A 15,143-nucleotide genomic window follows, 5' to 3' on the forward strand; every position below is an offset into this window, starting at 1 on the left:
TTAAAAAAAGAGGTAGATAGATGAAAAGATATATTTAGATAGATAGAATAAATGAATACATACTTCAAGTGCAAAAGGGTCAAAAAGGACTTTTAATTAAGAAATAAGTTCCTACCTACGAACTGAAAAGTGATCATTTAAAGGGATATAACAGTTGTTTAAAAATTATAAGGCAGTGACCTTAAATGGTAAGACAATGAATGATAAAGTGATTTATATCGCATCCCATTACAAACTATGATTTCTCTGGGTTCTCTAGATTCACTTTTCAAGCAGCCACTGTCTCATCCTTAAAGATCCCTATGTAAATCAAGGAATTTGTATGTCAACATAAATTTTTTAGTTCTAACAGGAATTAAATCAGGGAAGAAAAAACATTCAGGGATCCTAAGGGATAGGACATTGACAATATATTAATATATATCCCCAATTATGATAGACAAAATTATTCCATCTGTAGATTGATGGACATGGACTGCTAGTTGTGTCAAAAATCAAGATTGAATTAAAGTACCTAATTTTTAAGCTAACTACTGAGAGAACGTTCATGTAAAAATTTAGGTACCAGTATAATTTACAATCCAATGTCCCTTCCCTGCCTGTAATTATTTGAAAAGAGTTTGTGATCTCTTGGTTGGGTTGTTATTTACAAAGGTTAATTATAATAATCCTAGGGTGTTCAACCAATTACGCAAAAATTTCAAAATCAATTCTTCAGCAAATACCACAATGAGAAGTTTTTCTTATACACATGTAGCAACATTAACTGTAAACTCAACTGTTATCATAGGTTAGCTAAAAAAGCTTTGGGTACTTTGATTATATTTTCATTGATCAGTTAAAACTGATAGTGCAGTGATTTAACATTTTCCCGTATTTTTATTTATTTCTTTGTTTAACTTGTAGCAATAGAGAATTTTGTTATTATCCTTTCTCCAATAAATTAACCTAGCAAAAAATGTAAATAAAAAATGCTTAAATTTTTTTCGTGGATGTGTTAGAACACCAATCCTATTCCTATTGTTTACCATGTGCAATTATCTCACTTGAAGATACATGTATAAGAATATATTCATTTACAAATTTTAAAATCCTTGTAAGGTTTTAAGCTTTACCTACATGTACCATGTACATTACAGTGTCCCAGATTTAAAAAAATTGTTAAAATTTTTGCCCCCAGCTAAAATATGGTTGATTTATGCAAAAAATGCCCATGCATAACATTTTTTCTGTAATGCAAAAATTGCGACGGTACAAGCACTTTAAAATTTTGAGGCCCCCCTTTATGGAGGTCAAAAATTTATTGCATCAGAACTATGGCTTCATGGTGCTCTCAGAAAAGGCCTTGTTGAGGAGTAGAATCAGGAACTTTTTAAAATATCTTGTTCCTAGCCTTAGAAATTACTAAAAAAAAACACCATTTTTATTGAGTTTATTGAGAATTGTCCAATTTGTACAGGTTTTTTGAGATTTTCTCAGTAGTAGGCTGCCAAATATTTTTTTTATTTTGCTAAGATAGCTCAAATATGAAGTGAGTAATAAGCGTTAAAAAAGAAACAGTTTCCGACGGACACCCTGTATAATTTCATGTTTTAATTTAGACCATTGCTGACGTACATGTAATTAAAAACACCTTTACAGATGTTATTTGTATGAGTAAAATATTATTCACCAAAATACTGAAGCGTTCAGTTGATTCCAAGTGTTACAAGCTTAATATTTTAATATCCTTTCATACAAAGTTAAAGTTTTTCTTTATCTTTAACTAAATATTTTAACCTTTGAATCGATTGAGTTCTCTATTTTAGGGAATCTTTACATAGGTCCTGGGATGGTTTTAGGCGATTTATGTCATAATATGCTTTTTGGATATTTTTCTACTTTCTCTTTTATTTTACTTTAAAGCTCCTGGATGCAAGGGGCGCAGCCGCTAGTTCGATTTATAAAGCAGTAAGATTTATGTATGTAAAATTAACTTTGCTTGATCCGCCATCAATTACATTTAGTAAAAAGTTTTAATATTTTTGATTTTTTTTGTAAATGACTTATATGAAACATTGTCTAAGCTACATGACTTTTTGCTACGTTATCAATAACTAGCGGCTACGCCCCGTAGAGGCCTCTAGTGGAAAAGAAAAATTAAAAAAAAAATTAGAGGATGGGAATTTTTTTTTTGGACGGGAGGTGCCTCCCCCATTTTTCATTTTAGTTAAAAAATAAAAAAAGATATTTTGGGAAGGGGAATTTTTTTCTAGGGGCGATTTCTCTTGGGAGGGTGGTGGTACCCTCCACCAAAATAGTTACAAACCTTCCCGGGACCTATGAGACGCTACCCTGTTAAGGAGGACCCGATCGGTTCAGCGATTAGCGAGATCCTTCGGTACAAACAAACAGACAGACAGAAAAACACACATCCTGTTACTTTATCATAAGGATTTAGCTTATTTAAGTATTTCTGGTGCTGCCATTTATTTTGAAGTAACTGCCTAAAAATATATTTTTTTTTTTTGGGGGGGGGGGGGATTTTCAGTTTTGGGTGGGTTGGGGATGTCCAACCCCCAAGAAAATAGCTTAGAACTACAACAGGACCAATAGGTTTTATTGTTACCTCGATCTTAAGGGACGAATGGACAGACGGACGCATAGACGTCCAAGGGGGGGGTAATGGGGCGATTACCCCCCCCCAAACGATTTTGGGGGTGCCGTAGGCACCCCTAAATTTTTCTTCATTTTACCCCCCCCCCCCATTTAAAATTTACCCCTACCCTGGGGGTGCCGCCGTAGGCACGCCCAACTATTTAAATACCCCCCCCCCAAAATAAAAAATCTCTGATAAAAAAAATTTTTGCGCGCTTCGCGCGCATTTTTAATACTAAATATTTTATAAAATTTAAATACCCCTCCCCAAATATTGGGGGGGTAAACTAAATTTACCCCTGCCAACAGATTTCAGGAGAGGTAATTACCCCCCCAAGCAAATTTTACCCCCGGGGTAAAAATTTTGGGGGGGGTAAAAAAAATTTGCGGCGCGCTTCGGGCGCTATTTTACCCCCCCCCCCAAAAAAAAAAAATTACCCCCCCCTTAAAAAAATTTAACCCCCCCCCAAAAAAAAGCTTGGACGTCTATGGACGGACGGACGGACAGACATTATTCTACTATGTATTATAGATAATTTTAGAATATGAAAATCTTTAGTAAGAAATTAAATTTTACAAGAAGATTCCTTTCCTAATTAAGTATAATCTGATACCAAAGTTGTCAACCCATTTTAAAAAAAGAAACTTATTTATAGAGAATTCTTGCAAAATTGTGAGTTATCTATAATACAAAGTAGAATGATGTCTGTCCGTCCCTTAAGATCTCTGTAACCACTGAACCGATCGGAATATACCTACTGGTCCTGTGGTGGTTTTGGGCTATTTTCTTGGGGATTTAGACACCCCCAACCCCCCAAAAAATGAAAAAAAATCCCCCCCATTTTTTTTGCTGAAGATTTCCTTGGTCTTTTTTTTGCTGAAGATTTCCTTGGTCTCTTTATAAATTTCGCCAAATTTTTTTTGATCACCTCTTGGGGCAAAGCCTTTAGAGGCTAGGGACGAAGCCGCTAGTGATATATGTAAGATTAAGCATAGTATCTCATTAATTACTTCCGTAATGTAAGTTCGTTTTCAAACTGAATGCTGAAATTTAGCAATAATACAACGAATCATCAATTTTTTCCCTATGTTTCGCTATAATGGATGTTATCATCCTTATCATTACTTGTTTTTCGTATAACAATTTAAAACAAATATAAAGGCCAATTTCTAATTGAAAATCGTCAATTTTTTGATAATTTTAAATTTATATGAAGTATATTTAAATATATATACCCAGTTCACAAACAACTTTTAGAGGTGGACCGATTTATTCTGTTGGTGAACCTAAACAAGTATAACTAACAAATGATTTTATAAAATCGGTCAACCTAAAGTTTCCAGAGGTCGACCTATTTCTTTTGTGAACTAGTTTATCATGAACATTCTCTATTTACTTTGCAAACTTTGCAAAAATTGCAAAATTCATATTTTATGATAATTTGTTATGTTTATACTTGATTCAATAAAGTTAATTAAGAAAAATGAGTTTTTTAGCTATAATTATTTGAAATCTATATTTTTCCCCCTATGATCATCTAATATAATTATTTTGTTACTTTTTTTTTATTTTGAAAATCCTAATGATTCATAATTTAAAAACACTTGTTTTTCTGTGAAGTACCCTCAACTCCTTAATTTTAATTCAACTTTTTTTTATTACGTAAATAGATTCATAACTTTAACTTTATTACTACGTAATTAGTCCTTGTTAGTTTAGTTGTCTACAAATTTGCTTTTCTATATGTTTAAACGAGTAAGTCCTTTTTTAAAAGACAAGGATGACAACATCCATAAAACTTGTATAGTGTCAGAACTGAATAATCATAATATAAATGTATAGGAGTCGAAGCAAAATTGTAAGTAAATTTGTTGAAAAACTTCTTGATACAGGATAATGTTTATGGACAATCTTACATTTTAGGAGTTGATTAACTCTTATAACATTGTATTTTGTTGTCCCAAGAATCAGTATACCAAAAATCAGATCAATCAGATAATTAGATCACATAAAAATTTGTTGTTAAAAAGTAAAAAATCAACATATTTAAAATAGACGTATAGACATCCTGGTAATTATCATAGAGTTGCTACGCTTTCTAAATAATATCTAACTACTTCAGGAATCACCATGCAAAGTTTGAAATCGATAGAACAATTCTAACATGCCTACATTAACAAAAAAAGCTATCAGCTTTTAAAAATTATATACATACATGATTTTAAAGGTTATATACCTTATATGTGCTTAGCATTCCAAACACTCTATTAAGTGATAAGTATATTCCAAACTATTTGTCGTCCGTGAAGGATAGATTTTTTCGTAAATTTAGGCATGTTAGAATTATCCTATCGATTTTTAACTTTGCTTGGGATTCCTTTAGTAGCAACTCTATAATTATTACCAGAATGTCCGTACTTCCATTTTAAACATGTTGATTTTTTTTTTACATTTTTAACAACAAATTTTTATGTGATCTAATCATTCGAATGATATGATTTTTGGTATATTTATTTCTGGGCCAACAAAGTACATTGTTATAAGCGAAGCAACTCTCTAATTAATTCCTAAAAATGTATGTATGTCCATAAACATTATCCCGTATCAAGCAGTTTTTCAACAAATGTACTTACAGTTTTGCTTCGACTGTTGTACATTTATACTCTGATTATTCAGTTCTGACACTATACAAGTGTTAATGTACGTTTGTCCTACTGTTTCAGTGCTTCGCTTTTATGTATGTTGTCATCTTTGTTAAGTTAGAAAATTAATAATATTTGTAAAAAACAATGTAAAATTTTGAATTCTCTTCCTATGAATATAGCCCAGTTCAAAAAAGACAAAGGTCGACCTCTGGGAATTTTGGGTCAACCTATAGAAGCTTTAGGTTGACCGATTTCATAAAGGTATTTGTGGGTTGTACTTGTTTAGGTTGACCTACAGATAAAAATCGGTCGACCTTTAAAAGTCATTTGTGAACTGGGCATATGTATATTTTTTTGTCTACACAATTTGGCTCAATGGTATTTGAATATCTACGATTTCCCCAATAGGAGAGTTGATTATTCACCCATATTTCCTTATAGTAATTAAATATCCACACTTTTTCTCAATGGTAGTTAAATATCCACCATAGTTTCCTATTAACCCATTAGTGCCGAGCGCCACTTTTATGGGCCGATCGAGCTGAAAATCTCAGGGAAGCTTTATAATGGTCAAAACGGAATTCCAATTTTTTTGTTTTGCTCTAGTGGCGTGCACAGGAAAGTTGCAAAAAAACCCAACGGGCATTTGGACCCGTTTTGGGCGGTTTCCCTCAGTATTAAAACCCGGTTTTGTAGTAAAAACCCGTTTTTTTCAACAAAAAAATGAAAAATATAATTTTTGAACGCCCAAAGTGAGATGAACACTTTTTAGAACTTTGATACGATCCGTAATTGAAAACTACATAACCTCATGTAATCTATAGAGCTACAAGTAATATACAAAGCGATTTATATCACATTTAGTGTTTTGGCTATAGGTACCAACCTTTCGGTTAAAAAAGCCTGTTTGTCGAAGTTTTAAAACTTCACACACACAAAAAAAGAACACGTAAAAATTGGGTGATACATATCAGAAAAAGAGCATAAAAATATTGGGTGACAAATATAGAGATTACTAGGGTATATTTATTAGGGTTGCTCAAGAATAATAAATCGTAAAGAAATATTTAATGGTTGAAAAGTTAAAACCGAGTGATAAAACCAAAGCCGAGTCGGGTTTTAAAACTGTTGGGCATTTATGGCCATGTCGAACCGGGTCATAATAGGGCATAAAAAACAATAAAAAAATCATATAAAAAATAATAATTTGAATAAAACGAATTCACAAATAGATGTACTTGTCAATAAACTTTAGATTTCATGAAAAAAATCAGCGACTTTACTATAAAACAAAAAAGTTAGAAGGGGTATTTTGAATTCACCAAAATTTTCGTGGTTTTCAAATTTTGTTGAGCTATACCGGCAAACGAAAGTAAGCTAAACTGCCTGCTCCAGGGGGAAATAAAAACCAGGGTATTAGAGGGGGGATTCATAGTGAGAATGATGCAATTATGAAGCTGGAAACCGGTTATTTTTGTGATTTTCTGGAACCGGGCTTTAAAACCCGGTTCGGCACTTATGGGTTAATATTTTCATAAGCAAATATTCTCTACATCTCATGTCCAGTATTGACATGTATTGTTTTATGATACGTTAGTGCTGCCACTTTAATTTTAAATCTTGAATGAGAATTACTGTAATGATAACAACTGCTAGAAAGTATTACGCTCTGATTATGTTTCAATATTTTATATAATTTTCACTTAAAGGAAGCCTGCAAGAAATACCACGCTTTAACTGCTGAAAGACTGCCACAAGTAGACCAATTACCCCAAATTTGAAGCCTTAAGCATCTATAAAAAAAAAGTTCTAGGCATTTTAAAATGACATTTTATGTACAATGAAAATTTTGAAAGAATTGCAATGCTCATGTTGAAAACTTTGAAATTAAACTACGTGGCCTAGAAACAAAATTATAAGCTTATTTTTGTCATAAATTTAGGTTTCCAGTAACTAATTATATTTTTACAATAAAAATACCATTTTTATAGTCAAAATCATTAAAAAAAATTAAGTTTTACTTGCGTTGTACCGAATGTACTGTAGCCAATCAGAAGGCTGAATCAGCTTAACAACCAATCACAGCTAAGCTTGCATTAGTTTACCCATTTGTTTCCGCTATGATTTTCGTTTAAAAATGCAATTTAAATTGTATTTTTTTCATAGATTTTGACTATGAAATGTGGTGTTTTTATTGTAAAAATGTAATCAGTTACAGGCAATCTAAGTTTCTGACAAAGATAAGGTTATAATTTTATGTCTAGGCAACGTAATTTAATATTGTTTTTTCTTTTATGAGCATCGGAAATCTTTCAAAAATTCCATTGTACAATTCAATGCTATTTTGAAATGCCTAGAACTTTTTTGTTATTGAAGCTAAAGGCTTTACATTTGGGGTATTGGTTCTTCTTGTGGCAGTCTTTCAGCAGTTAAAGCGTGTTATTTCTTGCAGGCGTCCTTTAACTCTTCTACAATGAATATGTATGTAAACAAATCACTCATAAATCAATTTCTTTCATTATTTCAGATAAACATGATGGAACCAGAGGATACATCTCAAAATGATTCAACGACCCCTCCTGCACACACATTCAACATGCAAACTGGAGTCGCTATCATCCTAGGCAAGGCCCTTTTAGGCTTTGTGTTCATTATCCTTTCTGCTGCTTTATCTGCTGCTGATGACTTTAATGTTAATGAATATATGATCATGGGTTTCCTTGGAGCGTATCTTCTGGTTGATTCTGCTCTTAATTTTATTCCTGATAGTGATGTTATCTTAATTAATAACAGGTTTGGGTCTATTAAAAACAATTTTTTACATTATTACCATTGTGATTATTTAGATATGTGTATTGAGTAAGTGCTTACCAATAAGCTATTAATTAATAGCAACGCTTTGCTATAGGTAGGGTTGGTCTGTAACGGATAGCTCTTGTAATTTATTCTGACACATATAAATTTTCATATCCCTTATTTCAAACATAAGCATGATGATTACTGTAACAGTTAGGTACGATCTTGGAAGCAACTTTATGATCATTACCCAAAAGTAACATAAAGTTTGTATATCCATTGTAGAGTAGCATACGGCATAAATTTATAAGCAAATCATCTCTATAATAAAGTCTAAAGTCATAAATATGTCCTCATTAAGTTTCCTCTTTTCTCAGATTTGTAAATAGTGCTGGATAAAATGCAACGCCCTCTAGATATTTTTAAAGCAACTTCCCTTTTATAGATATTGTCATCCTTGTTTGTGAGTAAACATTTAACATTTTTTTTCATCATAAACCTAGTCCTAAGTTAATGTCCTACTACCTCTAGAATTCATAATTTAAAAGACCCTTAAATAAGGAGTCTGTGTCTGAAACCAAACAAGAAAATGATAAGGTTGACTTCAATGATTTTGCTCAGTTTAACAATGCTGATATTAGAGCTGAGCATTGGCGTTGCTTGGTGGCCAGCTGGAAAAATTATTGGAGTTATTATCTCAATGCTTTGCCTATTTATTTCTCTGATAAATTTTTCATCAGTCGCTATCACCTTAGGCAAGGCCCTTTTAGGCTTTGTGTTCATTATCCTTTCTGCTGCTTTCTCAGATGACTTTAATGTTGGTGGATATCTGATCATGGGTTTCCTTGGAGCATATCTTCTTGTTGATTCTGCTCTTTATTTTATTCCAGATAGTGATTTTGTTCTCATGATTAATAACAGGTTTGGGTCTATTAAAAACAATTATATTATGTTTTATTTTTTTACATTATTACCCTCATGTTTATTTAGATATGTGCATTGTGTAAGTGCTTACCAATAAGCTATTAATTAATAGCAAAGCTTTATTATATATAGGGTTTGTCTGTAAGGGATAGCTCTTGTAATTTATTTAGACTCATGTAAAAATTTTCATATCCCTTATTTCAAACGTTAGCATGTAACAGTTAGGTATTGTCTTAGAAGCAACTTTATGATCATTACCCAAAAGTAACATAAAGTTTATATATCCATTGTAGAGTAGCAGACGGCATAAATTTACAAGCAAAGCATCTCTATAAGAAAGTCTAAAATTATAAATATGTCCTCATTAAGTCTAATCTAATATGTATTAGATTTGTAAATAGAGCTAAATAAAATGTGACGCCTTCCTGATACTTTTAAAGCAGCTTCATTGTCATCCTTGTTTGTGAGTAAACATTTAACATTTTTTTCATTATAAACTTAGTCCTAAGTTATTGTCATACTACCTCCAGAATTCATAATTTAAAAGACCCTTAAATAAGGAGTCTGTGTCTGAAACCAAACAAGACAATGATAAGGTTGACTTCAATGGTTTTGCTCAGTTTAATGATGCTATTATTAGAGCTGAGCATTGGCGATCCTTGGTGGCCAGCTGGAAAAATAATTGGAGTTATTATCTCAATGCTTTGCCTTTTTATTTCTGCATTAGCCTTATTTTTGACATACCCAGGAAGAAATTTAAATTTGAGGAAAACTTCTGCGAACAATGTCCCTTTCAACATTGGAGACTTTACACTCAACATGGATTTACACAATTATCTGAAGAATGGTTGGATTGGATTCAACTCTGATGAAGATTGCAAGAAACAAATTTTACAAAGCAGATTTCTGTACTTTCCATTTTTAACTGTGCTTGGTTTGCTGAGTCTAACTGTTGTCATTGAAGAATTTGTTATAATTGGAGATTGGAGTTGCAAAAATTATTTGGATGATGGAGTATTTTTGGGTGTGCTCTGCAATTGCCAATACTGGGCTGGAATTTCTGCTGCTTGTACAATTATTATTATCAGTCTTTTCTTTGGTGGTATTTATAAACCTTCCTTGCCATTAACTATGATAGCTGGAACCATAACTTTAGGATATGGAATATTTATGGCTATGATAACATTATCCTCAGTACAATCCTTGATGATAGTTGGTAATTTTACAGACAATGACAATCTTGAAGGCAAAGATCTCATTTTGGAACCAGTCACCAACAGATTCCTGCACTTGCTACCAATCCAATACTTGGCTGTTCTCATGATCACTCTTGGTGTGTCATTCATTGGGCATTGCTTTTTTAAAGCTCAAGAGCAAACAGATATCTGCAGAGAAATTATAAAAACATCATCTCTTATTGGAGTTGTGATTCTAACTGTTGTTAACATGACTTCCACTCAAATAAATGTCACTGAACAGCTGTGGAAGTATTGGGAAAGAACAGACTACTATAAAACTCCATGGGACATTATGGATATATATGGTACATATCTCATATCAACCCTGAGTCTGTCTTTAATTTTGCTTGGCAGCGCCTGTTTTAAAATATTACATGCAAACAGGACAATACCTGGGACCATCAACTGGATTCTTAGTCTTTGTATGCTTGGCTTTACCAAAGTTTGTGTTGTCATCCTGTTTAACGATCCTTACTACAACCACTATAATGATAGTAATATTATAGAAGGAATGATATTGATGGTAAAATATTTATATAGATTTCAGTTTTATTTGTGAGATCGCTACTTTACAATTTTGGTTTGTCTGGCTGTAAGTCTGCACTAAAATTTATATATGTATGAAGACTACCTACTTACTGAAACACGCTCTCATCAGATATACTCTTCAATACACTTTTAACATTATTATAAAGTGTGTTTTAAGATACTCTACATTAGATACTTTAAAACAGTTTACTGTACTTTGTAAATAGCTGTAAAGTATATTTAGGCTTGTTATTGCTATGCTACTTAAAAATAAATGATGTAATTATTTTAGGAAATGCCTTTGTGGAATTTTATCCTGAACTCCATTACAATTTGGATTGGTGGAATTGCCGGTGTATTTGGACTAATCTACTACAGCATTGACACTAGCCAGACATTGGTCTGGATTTCTGCTGGCATCGTCTATCCTTTCGTTTGTTTGGCCTCTTTGTGCCATTTTGCTATGCAATATAAGATTGCAGCAACACAAAAAGGACCTATGGAAGAAACAGAACCGCAAACAGCAGCTGCTGACAATAAAGAGCCAACTGCAACAAGAAAAACAGGGTTAGGATCTCAGCAGCTAATTCCAACCACCAGAAATCTACCAGCAATCTCAGAACTTCCACTCCTCACCCTGCTGAATGAAACTGAATAATAGTTATTTCTCGCATCGTATTATAAACAGCTTTCCGCAGATATAGAATGTACAATTATAAGATTAAAACCAGTTTTTAGCACTGAGGTGCCGAAGGCATGGCCAAAAAAATAACTGGTTTTAATTTTATGATTGTACATTTTTACATTTGTAGAAAGCTGGATATAATACGATGCTAGACATAGTTTTTTTGTATTGATGAGAACCGGTTCTTATCCACTGGATTCAAATAAATATGAGAAACCAGTTAAACGTTTATTGAAAGGGCATAATTTAAAGTTTTTGAAGCTTATATGTTGCAGCAATTAGAAATATTTTTAGTAATTTTTTTTTTAAAAGCAAAAAAAAACTTAAATTGAAATTATGTAATAAAGATTTTTTAACCCTTTAAGATAAAAAGTATAAAGAATGTATGTATCTGTATGTACTATTATTTATTTATTATATGTTATTATTCAGTTATATATCAAAAAATTAAAAATATGTATTTTAATATTATTTCTCAAATGTATTACTGTTGCTTTGAATTTTAAGTAATTTTATTCAATATATTGTTTTAAAACTGTTTCAAGTGGGGATCGTTTATCTGAAAAGAAAAATATTCTGCCTTGTTTTATCCATCCAATTTGAAATTTCGAGAACAAAGCAATATTTCTTTTTTGACACACCAAAAGCTCTATCATAGTCTCATAATATGTTGATCTTGCAAAGATTCTATCAAAAGTGTTGACGCTTATTTGCGGGCACACATACACATTCAAAATGGCTTCCCAAACAAAACAAAACAATCAATCAATATGCACTCTGGTGTAAGGATTTTTGGGAGAAATTAATTCTGGACTTGAAAAACTAAAGCTTCCCCAAAAAGAGGAAGAAACACCTTTTAAAGCAATCTCATTTATATGCACTTAAAGTTATTTTCAGTATTATTCACATGTATGTTAGTCTTTTGTTAAATAAATTGCTTGAAGTATGTTTATGTTTGTTCATTATTTTCCAAGAAACCTATATAAAAAGATTTTTTTTGGCGGATGTAGTTAAACACCAATCCTATTCCTATTGTTTACTATGTGTAATTATCTCACTTGAAAATAGACACATATACATTAGGATATTCCTGCATTAGGATAGGTTCATTTGCAACATGTAGAATCATAGTAAGCTTTAAGAATGACCTAAAAGTTCAAAAATATTTCTAACAAATGATGTAGCTATGCTGCTCTACATATCATTAATGTTGGTCTGTCTGTCTAAAAATATTAACTAAGAGTTACCTAATGTGCAAAAATCTCAATTGAAAAACATATGTACAGCAAGGTAGTGTGGTATTCGGCAACCGTGAGCCATGCCTATGGCACCCCTGACCGGGGTTCGGGGAAGGGCCAAAGGCCCTCCCCCGAGTCCTGGGGAAGGGGTCTGCCGACCCCCTCCCTATGCCTAAAATTAATGATTGAATCTGACAAGCTTTATTATGGTTAAGCTGCATTGTTAATTCCCCCCACCCTTCCCAGGGATGGGGGATCATTATTGCCCAAACTGACTATTGTATATGTATTATATTGCTTTTATTTATAATTATTTATTCCTATCTGTGTAGCTATTGTTTGTTGTATATAACTTTAGTAATCCTTAGACCTTCAATAAAGGAACAACTGAATAGATGCTGTTTGTTATTTAGTGATTGTTAGAGAAGCGTAGCTTCTCTATAGTAAAGGTGTCCACGTCTGTTCACACTGCCGTAGTCATTTTGAACTCTGGTGTCTGCCATTTATCCTAGGCGGATACCACAACTTTTGGTGACAGCTGTGTGAGATTACGGCAAACCACAAGTGTAGAGCAGACGCGCAGCTGAGGCTAAGGTACTCCCAGCAGTGAAACTGGCAAAACTGACACAAGCAACCTGAATTACCCACCCTGGATAGCAAGGTCTAACTCTGTATCCGGCAGTTGTGGAAGCGAGACAGCGAAACTTGACGGAGAACCGCGAGAAGCGCCGACATCTAACGGAGAATTGAGCGCTCAAGGGCTGAAACAGGCCTGCGGACCGGCTGAAACAGGCCAACTAAGTGTAAACGGCTGAAAATAGGCCAACATTTACTGCAAGAGATAGCAGGATTCGAACCAGCGGCGTTGCAGGACGGGACATTCCCTGCCGCCATCAGCCGGATTTGGATACACGGCGCTGCAGGACGGGACATTCCCTGCCGCCGATAGACTGAAACAAGCCAAGGATTCGAACCAGCGGCGCCGCAGGACGGGACATTCCCTGCCGCCAACAGCCGGATTCAGATACACGGCGCTGCAGGACGGGACATTCCCTGCCGCCGATAGGCTGAAACACGCCAAATAGCTGCGAGCTGCGAGCCAACATACGAGTGTAGTGTACCAAGCAGAGGAAAACTACGTCAACTCCAAGTATCCTGAGAGGCTACAGCGCAGCCACCCATCTAGAAAAGCAGATATTATATCACATTGTAGGGATTACCACCCTAGTGTGATGGCTAAACAATAGATTTATGAGCAAGGATTGGCAAACAATTTGTTGTGAATTGTGATAAAACTAAAAATAGAACAGGCTTGGTAAGCAAATCTGTTATGTATTGTGATAAGGCCAAAAATAGAATCTAGATGTAATATAACAATGCCTTGATAAACAATCTAACCACCCAAGCCTCCAGCACAACAAATACACCCCTTATTCCAGAGGAAAGGGAGGGGCCCACTCTCCATTGAAGAAAATACAATCAAGGTGATATAACAATAAGCCTAGGATTAAACTGTTTTTAAACTATTTTTAAAAGGTATATTAAAAATATACTTTGACATCTGTAGAATCATACTGCAAAGCCAAAAATGAGAACAATTGCCCACATCAATTTTTATTAGGATTTTAAAGTTTATTTTTTACTATGGATTAAATAATTTTTACTGAATCGTGATGTTTCTTCCCTTTGTAGGTAAAATACTCAGCTTTTAGAGTGTCTTGCTTCGTAAATATTGTATGCTAGTATACAGTAAAGTTAGGTCATCTGATTTTATCTATCAATACTAATATAAAGTTAATTCTTTACAATATATCAATGAATTAACATAAAAATGTTTCATGTTTATTATACATTAAAACACATAAAAATTGGCTGTAAAGGGTTAAATAAATTAAGATGACAACAAATGTTTATGCAATACAACAAATTTATTTTTGTCACATATACAAATATGATATTAAATAAGATTATTTAAACATATTTTTAAAAATATTTTTAAAAAGTACGTATCTTTTATGAGTAGTGTTTTCATTCTTTTCATTTTTATTAAATAAAATTATTTAACTACGTTTGAAATAAGTCACTTTGTGAAAACACTCTTTCGGAAATTCTAATTTCTAATTGGTTTAAATTCAGCATTATGTTTTTTATTGTATTATGTCAGATTTTTCAATGAAATTAATTGTTTTAGAAAAAAAATTATTTCCATTGAACAGAGTAATGTTTTTTTTATTGTATCAGTATAAAGTGAATTATATAAAATTGTTCACTAAGTTACAATATTACACGAAGTAAAAAAAGACCCTTTGATCTGGTAAAAATGACCAGAGCAACAGTAAAAATTAATTTTTAAATCCCCCAAAAAAAGTTTATTGGGGACTTAATTCAAATTTGGGCTCTGCAGTCTGATTCTATAGGTGTCCTAGTATATTTTTGACCACCCATTCAAAA

At 33.0% G+C, this 15,143-nt stretch overlaps 1 protein-coding gene across 2 annotated transcripts; it reads left to right on the top strand.

Moving 5' to 3' along the window:
• The first annotated feature begins 7,812 nt into the window (after nucleotides 1-7,812).
• On the top strand, nucleotides 7,813-12,404 carry LOC145321729 (uncharacterized). 2 transcript variants are annotated; one of them, XM_080163279.1, is made up of 4 exons: nucleotides 7,813-8,076; nucleotides 8,641-9,000; nucleotides 9,564-10,764; nucleotides 11,062-12,404. In XM_080163279.1, the coding sequence occupies exons 1-4, from the start codon at nucleotides 7,817-7,819 to the stop codon at nucleotides 11,425-11,427; spliced, it is 2,187 nt and encodes a 728-aa protein (XP_080019405.1). In that variant the 5' UTR covers nucleotides 7,813-7,816; the 3' UTR covers nucleotides 11,428-12,404. The 2 variants fall into 2 exon arrangements, with proteins under 2 accessions (XP_080019405.1, XP_080019406.1); XM_080163280.1 differs by lacking the exon at nucleotides 8,641-9,000.
• The last annotated feature ends 2,739 nt before the right edge of the window (nucleotides 12,405-15,143 follow it).

Source organism: Acartia tonsa, chromosome 6, assembly GCF_053477335.1.
Source record: "Acartia tonsa isolate MP-2025a chromosome 6, ASM5347733v1, whole genome shotgun sequence".
NCBI classification, from domain to species: Eukaryota; Metazoa; Arthropoda; class Copepoda; order Calanoida; family Acartiidae; genus Acartia; species Acartia tonsa.

Coding starts and splice junctions, on each gene's coding strand:
- LOC145321729 (XM_080163279.1), top strand. CDS start 7,817: ATGATGGAACCAGAGGATACATCTCAAAATGATTCAACGACCCCTCCT. Junction 9,001..9,563: donor GTTCTCATGATTAATAACAG/GTTTGGGTCTAT, acceptor CCCTTAAATAAG/GAGTCTGTGTCTGAAACCAA. Junction 10,765..11,061: donor TAGAAGGAATGATATTGATG/GTAAAATATTTA, acceptor TAATTATTTTAG/GAAATGCCTTTGTGGAATTT.